Source organism: Phacochoerus africanus, chromosome 15, assembly GCF_016906955.1.
Source record: "Phacochoerus africanus isolate WHEZ1 chromosome 15, ROS_Pafr_v1, whole genome shotgun sequence".
Taxonomy (NCBI): Eukaryota; Metazoa; Chordata; class Mammalia; order Artiodactyla; family Suidae; genus Phacochoerus; species Phacochoerus africanus.
The window spans coordinates 132,520,617-132,533,417 of record NC_062558.1 but is presented as its reverse complement, the minus strand read 5'-3'; the positions used below and the strand labels follow the sequence as shown (position 1 = coordinate 132,533,417).

The following is a 12,801-nucleotide window of genomic DNA, read 5'->3' as shown; positions in this document are numbered from 1 at the left end:
TGATATTTAAGCAAAGAGAGAAGAATTTGGTTAAGGGCCAAAAAAAAAAAAAATTGTGGAACTTTATAAAAAGAGGGAATTGGGAATACTGTAACTTTTCTGAGCCACACAGAGATTTACCAAGGATATTCTTTTTGGAGTTCCCGTTGTGATGTAGCAGAAATGAATCCGACTAGGAACCATGAGGTTGCTGGTTCAATCCCTGGACTTGATCTGTGGGTTAAGGATCCAGCATTACCGTGAGCTGCAGTGTAGGTCAAAGATGCGGCTCAGATCTGATGGTGCTGTGACTGTGGTGTAGGCAGGCAGCTATAGCTCCGATTGGACCCCCAGCCTAGGAACCTCCATATGCTGCAGGGGCGGCCCTAAAAAGCGGGGGAAAAAAGGATATTCTTTTCAGCTCTAATACATCATCAGACATTGTGAACAACAGCAAAAAAAATTAACGACAAGAAAAAATATCAGAAGGAATTATTTCTTTTATCCTACAAATAGTAATTATTTGCCTAGATCATGGTATATCCATACAATCGAAAACTGTGCAGCCATTAAACTTTGCCGTGTAGAAATAATTTCAGTGCCATAAAATGCTAACTTTAAGGCCATCCACAAAAGTATTTATTGTATATTCCAGTGAAAAAGGATGTTATAAAATAAGGTGTAAAACATACTGGACTTTGTGTGCCTGTATGTGGAAATGGAATATACATTAGAATGCTAACATTAGTTACATATTCATCCATCCGTTCACTGTCCACTTCTTTCTCCAAACATTTATGGAGTACCAGACACAACGCTAGATAATTAAGGATGCAATGACGAAAATGGAAGACGTGATTTCTGCTCTTGGAAAATGAAGAGTTTGGCAAAAAAAAAAAAAAAAAAAAGTGTGACCCTTGGCCAACGTACTTCTGACTGTGTAATTCCCCAGCTGAAAACATTTCAACCGCCACCCCTGCCCTTAGGATAAAGCCAGGAGTTTTAACCTGCCCACAGAGCTCTGAATGATCTGGCCCTCCCTCGCCCAGCTCCCTGACAATCCCTTCTGCTGCCACCTTCCACTCATTCAAAAAGTCAGCTTCCTTCCCACCTCGATCTTGAAGGCATTCTTTCAGGCTGGCAGGCATTTCACCAAATGAACAAGCCTGTTTCTCCTGTAAGCCTCAGCAAAAGCGTCTCTTCCAAAGGACTTCTCTTAATCCCTTGAGCAAGTAAAGTCTCTGCTAAAGTGCCCCCTTGGCACAGTGACCTTTCCCTGGGACGCACCTGCCACAACTGGAATGACAGCAGCAATACAGGTTTAAATATTTAATACCTGCGTGAGTACATTAATATCGCCTTTTCATCATCCTGTAACTTTACAACCCTTCTTGATGGCGATACAACCATCCGTACAGCAAGGATGGCAAAATACTCAGCAAAATAAGAGTTTGTGTTTCTTAAGTCTTTCTATGCACCCCCGCTATAGTAAATTTAGTCCACTAAATCTATTTCTGCCTTAAAAATATTGAGGAGGTATGCAAAGTTTATCTATAAAAAGATTCGTCCTCACAGGGTCCTTTGTTTAAAAGGATAGTAAGAGAAGACGTGATGACAAGGAAAAGTAGCCATAACTTCTTTTCTTTTAGTTTTTTGTCTTTCTCGGGTCACACCCGCGGCACATGGAAGTTCCCAGGCTAGGGGTCAAATCGGAGCTACAGCTGCCAGCCTACACCACAGCCCCAGCAATGCCAGAGCCGAGCCGCGTCTGTGACCTACACCACAGCTCAGGGCAACACCGGCTCCTTCACCCACCAAGCAAGGCTAGGGATCGAACCCATGTCCTCATGGATACTAGTCGGATTTGTGACCGCTGAGCCTCGATGTGAAGTCCAGCCATAACTTTTCTCAAGAACAGTGGAACCATATCCATATCATGAGATAAAGAATTATGGGTAAGAGCGTATGATGATTTGTGAAATCATCCATTTATTCTTTGTCCCCCTTCTTCCTCTCAAAGCTTTGGAGACACTCTAAAGAGTAAAAGCCACAAAATCTATGCTTTTACGAATCTCTCCTCTCATTTGCATATCACAAAGGGCAGGTGATCTTCTTAGTTAAAATGAAAGTCATCTCCGGAGCAGGGGAGATATGAAGGCGGAGGGTGTGGAAGCTCCATGTCAGCTGTGGGTTGAGGGCCAGGGGGGGGACAGGGAGGGGCAGCCTGGGCAGGTTGTGTGTGCAGGTGGGGGGTGGGGGGTGGGGGGGCTGGGCATGTGTAGGCATCCGTGGCAGCCAGCCAGGCCAGGGGATAATTCAGGTGGAAAAATGTGGTACTTACCTGCTGCTGTTGTAGTTGATGGGTGCCACCAAGCTAGGAAGAAAATAAAGTGATTTTAGGATACTGTTGGGTAAAACATTTTCAATCTTATGACCATCACGTGGATGGACAAAGCAAATCCTCTGCCTTACTGCAGGACTTCTCAGAGCCTTGACCATCCTAATTTACACAGTGACTGGTCCAACGGGCGGGGAGTACATACTACTTCCCAATATAGCACACACCGGATATTTGTCCTGTGCCATAAAGTTCCCTTTGGACTTGCCCTCCACGTGATGGATTCTTTTACAGACAAATAGCTGCATGAGGGCTAACTGGCCATGCTTCCAGCATAGTCACAATTCCCTACGGGGTGACTTGGACTGTTGCTTTCATCAGAAATGATCCCAGGATAAACCCTGTCCCCCACAGGCTCTCTGACCTGGGAATGACATCAGGCAACAGCAGGAGACCAGAGGGGCCCTCCAGCCAGAGCTGAGGGAGCAGCCATGGTCCTGGGGACTCAGCTGGTCACCGAAACAAATCCCCAAGTCCTCAGAGGGGAACCACGCCCCAGGAAGAGTCTGCCTGTCTCCTAATTCTAGAACCCGAGAGGGTGGAGGTCCAGAGAGGACTCGGGCTCAGCGGTTCTGCACCCACTCACTTGGGATAGTAGAACCGATGTGTGCTGCTGCAAGAAAGAAGAAACAGGATCAGCCTCAGTGCCCGGGATGTGTGGCCAGAAACGGGACGGGTTCCTGAGAGAGATGCTGAGGGCCCGTCCCCTCCGTGGCCTGAGCAGGGCATCCTGGGAGTGGTCCAGGGGAGCTGAAGAGGAAACGTCAACCCCAGAGAGTAGTTTCCAGACAAGAAAGTTTGGGGGGTCGAGTTGATAAATCCTTAGTGTCCATTACACCTTGTCTATTTCCACGGGCCACCAGGGACACCAACTGCTGTGGGTGCTGCTGTCAGGGAAACTGCCCATCTTTCAGGGAAGCTCAGGGTGACAAGAGCCCGAAGGAGGGGCCCTTTCCTGGAGAAAAACATGCACTAAAGTAGAGGCACAATTTCTGGGAAGCCAACCTGAGCAGGTCACACCAGCGTCCTCGTGATGCCCACACTTGTGCAAGTTCCAGCCATTGTGGGGGCAGCGCCACACGTAGGTCTCATTCCCTGACCAGGCCTTGTCGTCCAGGACAATCGGCCCTGAGCCCTGACCAAACTGGGCACTTCCTGGGGCCGATATGGCCCGGCCACAGCCCAGCTGCCTGCAGACCCCGCTGGCGTCACTGGTGTCCCAGCTGTCGTCACACACGTGCCCCACGAGCCTTGGTACAGTACTTCTACATGGCCCTGACACCTGTCGCCTCCATTCACCAGCCTCAGGGCCAAACCCGATTCACTCCCTTGAAAGAGACAGGAAATTGCCTTCTGCTGTGTCTCCTGAAGGAAGAGGGCCTGAGGTCTGCGTGAGTCAGAACTCGCCCGGGGAAAGACTCTGAGTTCTAGGTAATGTTCCCCATCGAGGCACTTGACTGAAAGAAGCCGGTTCATCATCACTTATCTCCAAGGAGTTACCATATGGGGGGGCTGATCCGTGCAGGTTCTCTGGTTGCTGCCCCACCACAGCCCCCAGTGAAGAGCCCAACCCAGCCTTGGGAGGTAAGGGGGGACGGGGCAGCCCCCAGCCTGCCTCCACAGTGACCGCTTGATGGACTTGAGCCCCTGCAGCAGGGCACCACCAGAGACAGCCTCCCGGCCCCCGCCAAGGAGCCCCCTTCGGCTGCTCGCCCCTGCCCCAGCCCCTGCCTCATCAGGCCTGACGTTGTTCTGAAGGCTCCCGTTCCCCTGAGCACGCCCTCGTGCCACTGTCAAGCCCTGGCTTAGCCTGAGTCGAAGACAAACCCCGGACCCGCTGAATGTCAGCAGAGCACGTGGCGATGACTGGGGAGAAGGCGCCTGGTGCCAGCAGGCTGCTCAGAGTCCTTCTAGGACTTGTCCCCTGAAGGACAGGGACAGACTCCTTCTCCTGCTGGGACATCGACTTGGGGATGGCCCCTGCTCCATGGCAGCAAACAAGCTGAGCGGGAAGCCCAAACACATAAGCAAGGAGCGATAAGAGACGTGCAGAGGGGGACGGAAAGCCTTGCAAGCTCTGGATCCAGCTCTACCTGAAGACAGGCCCCCCACTCAACATCCTGGCTCTGGAAGACAATGCGTCCCCCTCTGGCTGAAGAGAGTTTCAGGCGGATCCTGCCACCTGCCAACATAGCCATCCTGCCAGATGCAGTCTCTAACCGGTAGGTGATGCTTAGCCATGTGCTGAGCCATCTGCTCGTTCTGTTCAGAGGAGGGAACTTGCCACAGTGAATGAGGTGGTGAACACAGCAGCCTAACCCCAGACTTAGAAAGTGCACCCAGGCCTGTTGATTAAATGTGAACACTGTTGGTTTGGCAGGGTCCCAGTGATACTTACTTTGGGAAGGAGTCGTTGTGTACCGCCAATCTGGAGGGGAAACAAAGCAGCGTTAGAAAGAAAGTGGGTAGGGAGTTCCAGTCATGGCTCAGCGGAAACGAATCTGACTAGCATCCACTAGTCCGTGGGTTCGATCCCTGGCCTTGCTCAGTGGGTTAGGGATCCAGCCTTGCCATGAGCTGTGGTGTAGGTCACAGACTCGGCTCAGATCTGATGTTGCTGTGGCTGTTGTTTAGGTCAGTGACTACAGTTCCGATTTGACCCCTAGCCTGGGATTTCCATATGCCAAGCACGTGGCCCTCAAAGAACAACAACAACAAAAAAAAGAGGGTAGAATCAAGATTGGTCTAGTGACTGTCATTAGGATCATGGCTAATGGGTTTGAGAAGCTTCTCTACATGGGGGAGAAGGAGACCATTTCTGAGACCTTGTAGTGAGCCCAAATCAAGCCATCAAATGCCTACCACGTGGCCTTGAAGCTGTACAACCCACAAACAACAACAGTCCCCATGCTCTAGCGGCAGAGGGTTTTTTGGTAAAATCCTCCCTTAGACTCTGCCTGCGGAACATGACATGAAAAATCTCTGTTCAATCCTCACACGTTCCTCTTGGTCCAGGCAATATGTTCAGGCAGAAATTACCCCAGGACACAGCTCCCCACCAGCCAGCCCTTTGAGGGAACAACGCCCTCAAGTCACTGGCCCAGACAGAGGATCCACCTGTTATGGTTCATCCACAGTCTCTCGAGTGACCAGGGTGGGTTCTGAGAGGTGGAAAGTTCAACAGGCCCCTCCGGGAGCTCCTGGTGGGGGCTGTGGAGGTGAGTGGGGACAGAGGGGACACCCAAGAGGCAAAGGCACCTGGACTCACCTGGCGTGACCGTGGACGAGTGCGGGGCATCTGTGAGAGACAGAAGGCAGATCAGACACGTCGCACAGAAGGGGCACAACTGGGCCAAAGGGGACGACGCTGAGCAGGTGAGATGCTCAGTCCGTGCTTGTCCCCTGCCCTGGAGGGGGGACCTCTGCCACCCACAGGCCTCCAAAGAGGCTCCTGGGAGGGGTCCAGGCAGAGCAGCCGCCCTTATTCCCATGTCATGGTGATTAGCTCTGCATCTAAATGAACAAGGTGACACTGAAACCAAGCCATAGATTTTATGGGTCCACTGGCAGCAAGAGAGAGGAGCCCAGCTCCAGCCCAAAATCCCACGTGGGAGCTGTCAGGCCCAACCAGAGCTTATGAAAAGATGTGTGTGACAAGCCCCTGTGCACAGCAGACCTGGTGACCAGACAGGGCATCTCAGGGCTCTGGAGGGGTTACGGTCCAGGACTTGAGATCCAACACCTGGGCCACCTGCGGTCCTGGCCCACATGCCTCTGGTCAGAGACCTCCTTACAGGGCTTTCCTCTTTATCTCAGCCCGGCCCTGTCACAGGGGGGAATAAAGCCTTGATTGTCACTTCCACTTTGGATCGTTCTAATTCACCATCTCCCCTGCCACCCAGTAGCTGAACACAAGCTCATACTGATTCTGAACAAAATTTTAAGAAGGAGAAAGGTAGGAAGTGCGTTGAGAGAAATCAGATTGTAAGAAGGAAACCAGGCCTCCAGAGAGGGACGCCCCCCCCCCACAGATTTGATACTAACCTGAGCAGATGACACCAGCGTCCTCGTGATGCCCACAGTTGTGCGTGTTCCAGCCACTGTGGGGGCAGCTCCACAAGTAGCTCTCTTGCCCTGAGCAGTGCAGGTCATCCAGGAGAATCGGCCCTGAGCCCTGACCAAACCGGGCACTTCCTGGGGCCGATACGGCCCAGCCACAGCCCAGCTGCCTGCAGACCACGTTGGCATCGTTGGTGTCCCAGCTGTCATCACACACGGTGCCCCAGGAGCCTTGGTACAGGACCTCCACTCGGCCCTGACACCTGTCACCTCCATTCACCAGCCTCAGGGCCAAATGCCATTCGGTCCCTAGGGGGCAGCACAAGAACACAGCCTCATGTCTCCTGAGGTCACAGGCCTCAGGCAGGCTCAGACTTAGGGGACTCCCTGTGGGCCACATTTCCCTGGGCAGGGAGTCATCCTTTTCAAGATTTATTTATTTATTTGTTGGGTTTCCAGGGCCACACCCACAGCATATGGAGGTTCCCAGGTTAGGGCTTGAATTGGAGCTACAGCTACTGACCTACACCACAGCTACAGCAAGGCAGGATCTGAGCTGTACCTGTGACCTACACCACAGCTCACGGCAACGCCAGATCCTTAACCCACTGAGCAAGGCCAGGGATTGAACCCCCATCCTCATGGATACTAGGCAGGTTTGTTACCACTGAGCCACAACATGATCTCCCAGGAATTCACCACCTTTGTATATGCCCAGGAGTTCATTTTCCCCACAGGGAAAAGAAGAGAGATTCCTATTCGGCCCAAGTTAGGCTGCTCAAATGAGATGCAGACACAGCCCGTCACCCCAAAAGGAGGTGAGCAGGAGGCAACCCCAGCCTCCCCAGGACACATCCAGGCTGGGGCGCCATAGCTGCAGGTGAAGGCCAAGCCCACCCCCTGTTTGGCAGCTTGTGAACTCCTGGTGCCTCTCGCTGGGTTTTGGCTGAGTCCCTGGAGATGACGGGAGGGGCAGACAGGACAGTTCAGGTGTTTCCACCCCCTCCCCAGGACAGCCGTCCACTGCCTGAGAGACCCAGGAGCTCCCGGCAGGATTGAGAGGACTCCAGGGAGCTCCCGTTGTGGCACAGTGGAAACAGACCCAACTAGTATGCATGAGGATGTGGGTTGATCCCTGGCCTCACTCAGAGGGTTATGGATCCTGCATTGCTGTGAGCTGCAGTGTAGGTCAAAGATGCAGCTCAGATCTGATGGTGCTATGGCTGTGGTGTAGGCAGGCATCTATAGCTCCCATCGGACCCCCAGCCTAGGAACATCCATATGCTGCAGGGGCGGCCCTAAAAAGCGGGGGAAAAAAGGATATTCTTTTCAGCTCTAATACATCATCAGACATTGTGAACAACAACAAAAAAATTAACGACAAGAAAAAATATCATCAGAGAGAATTATTTCTTTTATCCTACAAATAGTAATTATTTGCCTAGATCATGCTATATCCACACAATCGAAAACTATGCAGCCATTAAACTTTGCGGTGTAGAAATAATTTCAGTGCCATAAAATGCTACCTTTAAGGCCATCCACAAAAGTATTTATTGTATATTCCAGTGAAAAAGGATGTTATAAAATAAGGTGTAAAACATACTGGACTTTGTGTGCCTGTATGTGGAAACGGAATATACATTAGAATGCTAACATTAGTTATATATTCATCCATCCGTTCACTGTCCACTTCTTTCTCCAAACATTTATGCAGTACCAGACACAACGCTAGATAATTAAGGATGCAATGACGAAAATGGAAGACGTGATTTCTGCTCTTGGAAAATGAAGAGTTTGGCAAAAAAAAAAAAAAAAAAAGTGTGACCCTTGGCCAACGTACTTCTGACTGTGTAATTCCCCAGCTGAAAACATTTCAACCGCCACCCCTGCCCTTAGGATAAAGCCAGGAGTTTTAACCTGCCCACAGAGCTCTGAATGATCTGGCCCTCCCTCGCCCAGCTCCCTGACAATCCCTTCTGCTGCCACCTTCCACTCATTCAAAAAGTCAGCTTCCTTCCCACCTTGATCTTGAAGGCATTCTTTCAGGCTGGCAGGCATTTCACCAAATGAACAAGCCTGCTTCTCCTGTAAGCCTCAGCAAAAGCGTCTCTTCCAAAGGACTTCTCTTAATCCCTTGAGCAAGTAAAGTCTCTGCTAAAGTGCCCCCTTGGCACAGTGACCTTTCCCTGGGACGCACCTGCCACAACTGGAATGACAGCAGCAATACAAGTTTAAATATTTAATACCTGCGTGAGTACATTAATATCGCCTTTTCATCATTCTGCAACTTTACAACCCTTCTTGATGGCGATACAACCATCCGTACAGCAAGGATGGCAAAATACTCAGCAAAATAAGAGTTTGTGTTTCTTAAGTACTTTCTATGCACCCCCGCTATAGTAAATTTAGTCCACTAAATCTATTTCTGCCTTAAAAATATTGAGGAGGTATGCAAAGTTTATTTATAAAAATATTAGTCCTCACAGGGTCCTTTGTTTAAAAGGATAGTAAGAGAAGACATGATGGCAAGGAAAAGTAGCCATAACTTATTTTCTTTTTGTTTTTTGTCTTTCTCGGGTCACACCCGCGGCACATGGAAGTTCCCAGGCTAGGGGTCAAATCGGAACTACAGCTGCCAGCCTACACCACAGCCCCAGCAATGCCAGAGCCGAGCCGCGTCTGTGACCCACACCACAGCTCAGGGCAACACCGGCTCCTTAACCCACCAAGCAAGGCTAGGGATCGAACCCATGTCCTCATGGATACTAGTCGGATTTGTGACCGCTGAGCCTCGATGTGAAGTCCAGCCATAACTTTTCTCAAGAACAGTGGAACCATATCCATATCATGAGATAAAGAATTATGGGTAAGAGCGTATGATGATTTGTGAAATCATCCATTTATTCTTTGTCCCCCTTCTTCCTCTCAAAGCTTTGGAGACACTCTAAAGAGTAAAAGCCACAAAATCTATGCTTTTACGAATCTCTCCTCTCATTTGCATATCACAAAGGGCAGGTGATCTTCTTAGTTAAAATGAAAGTCATCTCCGGAGCAGGGGAGATATGAAGGCGGAGGGTGTGGAAGCTCCATGTCAGCTGTGGGTTGAGGGCCAGGGGGGGACAGGGAGGGGCAGCCTGGGCAGGTTGTGTGTGCAGGTGGGGGGTGGGGGGTGGGGGGGCTGGGCATATGTAGGCCTCCGTGGCAGACAGCCAGGCCAGGGGATAACTCAGGTGGAAAAATGTGGTACTTACTTGCTGCTGTTGTAGTTGATGGGTGCCACCAAGCTAGAAAGAAAATAAAGTGATTTTAGGACACTGTTGGGTAAAACATTTTTAATCATATGACCATCACGTGGATGGACAAAGCAAATCCTCTGCCTTCCTGCAGGACTTCTCAGAGCCTTGACCATCCTAATTTACACAGTGACTGGTCCAACGGGCGGGGAGTACATACTACTTCCCAATATAGCGCACACCGGGTATTTGTCCTGTGCCATAAAGTTCCCTTTGGACTTGCCCTCCACGTGATGGACTCTTTTACAGACAAATAGCTGCATGAGGGCTAACTGGCCATGCTTCCAGCATAGTCACAATTCCCTACGGGGTGACTTGGACTGTTGCTCTCATCAGAAATGATCCCAGGATAAACCTTGTCCCCCACAGGCTCTCTGACCTGGGAATGACATCAGGCAACAGCAGGAGACCAGAGGGGCCCTCCAGCCAGAGCTGAGGGAGCAGCCATGGTCCTGGGGACTCAGCTGGTCACCGAAACAAATCCCCAAGTCCTCAGAGGGGAACCACGCCCCAGGAGGAGTCTGCCTGTCTCCTAATTCTAGAACCCGAGAGGGTGGAGGTCCAGAGAGGACTCGGGCTCAGCGGTTCTGCACCCACTCACTTGGGATAGTAGAACCGATGTGTGCCGCTGCAAGAAAGAAGAAACAGGATCAGCCTCAGTGCCCAGGATGTGTGGCCAGAAACCCGACAAGTTCCTGAGAGAGATGCTGAGGGCCCGTCCCCTCCGTGGCCTGAGCAGGGCATCCTGGGAGTGGTCCAGGGGAGCTGAAGAGGAAACGTCAACCCCAGAGAGTAGTTTCCAGACAAGAAAGTTTGGGGGGTCGAGTTGATAAATCCTTAGTGTCCATTACACCTTGTCTATTTCCACGGGCCACCAGGGACACCAACTGCTGTGGGTGCTGCTGTCAGGGAAACTGCCCATCTTTCAGGGAAGCTCAGGGTGACAAGAGCCCGAAGGAGGGGCCCTTTCCTGGAGAAAAACATGCACTAAAGTAGAGGCACAATTTCTGGGAAGCCAACCTGAGCAGGTCACACCAGCGTCCTCGTGATGCCCACACTTGTGCAAGTTCCAGCCATTGTGGGGGCAGCGCCACACGTAGGTCTCATTCCCTGACCAGGCCTTGTCGTCCAGGACAATCGGCCCTGAGCCCTGACCAAACTGGGCACTTCCTGGGGCCGATATGGCCCGGCCACAGCCCAGCTGCCTGCAGACCCCGCTGGCGTCACTGGTGTCCCAGCTGTCGTCACACTCGTGCCCCACGAGCCTTAGTACAGCACTTCTACATGGCCCTGACACCTGTCGCCTCCATTCACCAGCCTCAGGGCCAAACCCGATTCACTTCCTTGAAAGAGACAGGAAATTGCCTTCTGCTGTGTCTCCTGAAGGAAGAGGGCCTGAGGTCTGCGTGAGAGTCAGAACTCGCCCGGGGAAAGACTCTGAGTTCTAAGTAATGTTCCCCATCGAGGCACTTGACTGAAAGAAGCCGGTTCATCATCACTTATCTCCAAGGAGTTACCATATGGGGGGAGCTGATCCGTGCAGGTTCTCTGGTTGCTGCCCCACCACAGCCCCCAGTGAAGAGCCCAACCCAGCCTTGGGAGGTAAGGGGGGACGGGGCAGCCCCCAGCCTGCCTCCACAGTGACCGCTTGATGGACTTGAGCCCCTGCAGCAGGGCACCACCAGAGACAGCCTCCCGGCCCCCGCCAAGGAGCCCCCTTCGGCTGCTCGCCCCTCCCCCAGCCCCTGCCTCATCAGGCCTGACGTTGTTCTGAAGGCTCCCGTTCCCCTGAGCACGCCCTCGTGCCACTGTCAAGCCCTGGCTTAGCCCGAATCGAAGACAAACCCCGGACCCGCTGAATGTCAGCAGAGCACGTGGCGATGACTGGGGAGAAGGCGCCTGGTGCCAGCAGGCTGCTCAGAGTCCTTCTAGGACTTGTCCCCTGAAGGACAGCGACAGACTCCTTCTCCTGCTGGGACATCGACTTGGGGATGGCCCCTGCTCCATGGCAGCAAACAAGCTGAGCGGGAAGCCCAAACACATAAGCAAGGAGCGATAAGAGACGTGCAGAGGGGGATGGAAAGCCTTGCAAGCTCTGGATCCAGCTCTGCCTGAAGACAGGCCCCCCACTCAACATCCTGGCTCTGGAAGACAATGCGTCCCCCTCTGGCTGAAGAGAGTTTCAGGGGGATCCTGCCACCTGCCAGCATAGCCATCCTGCCAGATGCAGTCTCTAACGGGTAGGTGATGCTTAGCCATATGCTGAGCCATCTGCTCGTTCTGTTCAGAGGAGGGAACTTGCCACAGTGAATGAGGTGGTGAACACAGCAGCCTAACCCCAGACTTAGAAAGTGCACCCAGGCCTGTTGATTAAATGTGAACACTGTTGGTTTGGCAGGGTCCCAGTGATACTTACTTTGGGAAGGAGTCGTTGTGTGCCGCCAATCTGGAGGGGAAACAAAGCAGCATTAGAAAGAAGGAGGGCAGAATCCAGGTTGGTCTAGTGACCTGTAATTGGTTCCATAGCCTGGAGGGGTATTGACTTAGACCTCACAATGTCCCCATGTCAGGAAGTAAGCTGAGCGTGAAGCCCACCGACATGAGAAATTGGAGGTAAGACGTGCAGGAGGAAAAAAGGTATTGGAATTTCTAGTTCCAACTGGACCTGAAGACCAACCTACCAATCGATCTCTTCTATGTAAGCCTTTGCATCCTCCCAGCCTGCCCAAATTAAGACAATATGAGCTGGGATCCTACCACCGGCAAACAAAGGCATTCTGAGCATTACATCCCCATAACTTATGGGTGACGGTATCCATAATTCTGGCAAGTGGAGGGAATATGCCACATTGAATGGAGGTGGTGAGCACGGAGGCTTCCACCGAGATTTAGAAATTATATTCACGGAGTTCCCTTTGTGGTGCAGTAGAAACAAATCCCACTTGTAACCATGAGGTTGCAGGTTCGATCCCTGGCCCGGCTCAGTGGGTTAAGGATCTGGCGTTGCCGTGAGCTATGGCGTAGGTCACAAACGTGACTTGGATCCCGCATTGCTGTGGCTGTTGTGTA

At 51.8% G+C, this 12,801-nt stretch overlaps 1 protein-coding gene across 1 annotated transcript in view; it reads right to left on the bottom strand.

Moving 5' to 3' along the window:
• The window catches only part of DMBT1 (deleted in malignant brain tumors 1), a 47,317-nt gene that overhangs the window by 18,403 nt on the left and 16,113 nt on the right, over window positions 1-12,801 (bottom strand). Inside the window, exons 7-12 of the mRNA XM_047761369.1 lie at window positions 12,149-12,178; window positions 9,691-9,723; window positions 6,422-6,745; window positions 5,646-5,675; window positions 4,776-4,805; window positions 2,321-2,353 (exon numbers count right to left, since the gene is read on the bottom strand). Of these exons, the coding sequence (XP_047617325.1) occupies window positions 2,321-2,353; window positions 4,776-4,805; window positions 5,646-5,675; window positions 6,422-6,745; window positions 9,691-9,723; window positions 12,149-12,178 (480 nt within the window). The remainder of the gene's footprint in view (window positions 1-2,320; window positions 2,354-4,775; window positions 4,806-5,645; window positions 5,676-6,421; window positions 6,746-9,690; window positions 9,724-12,148; window positions 12,179-12,801) is intronic.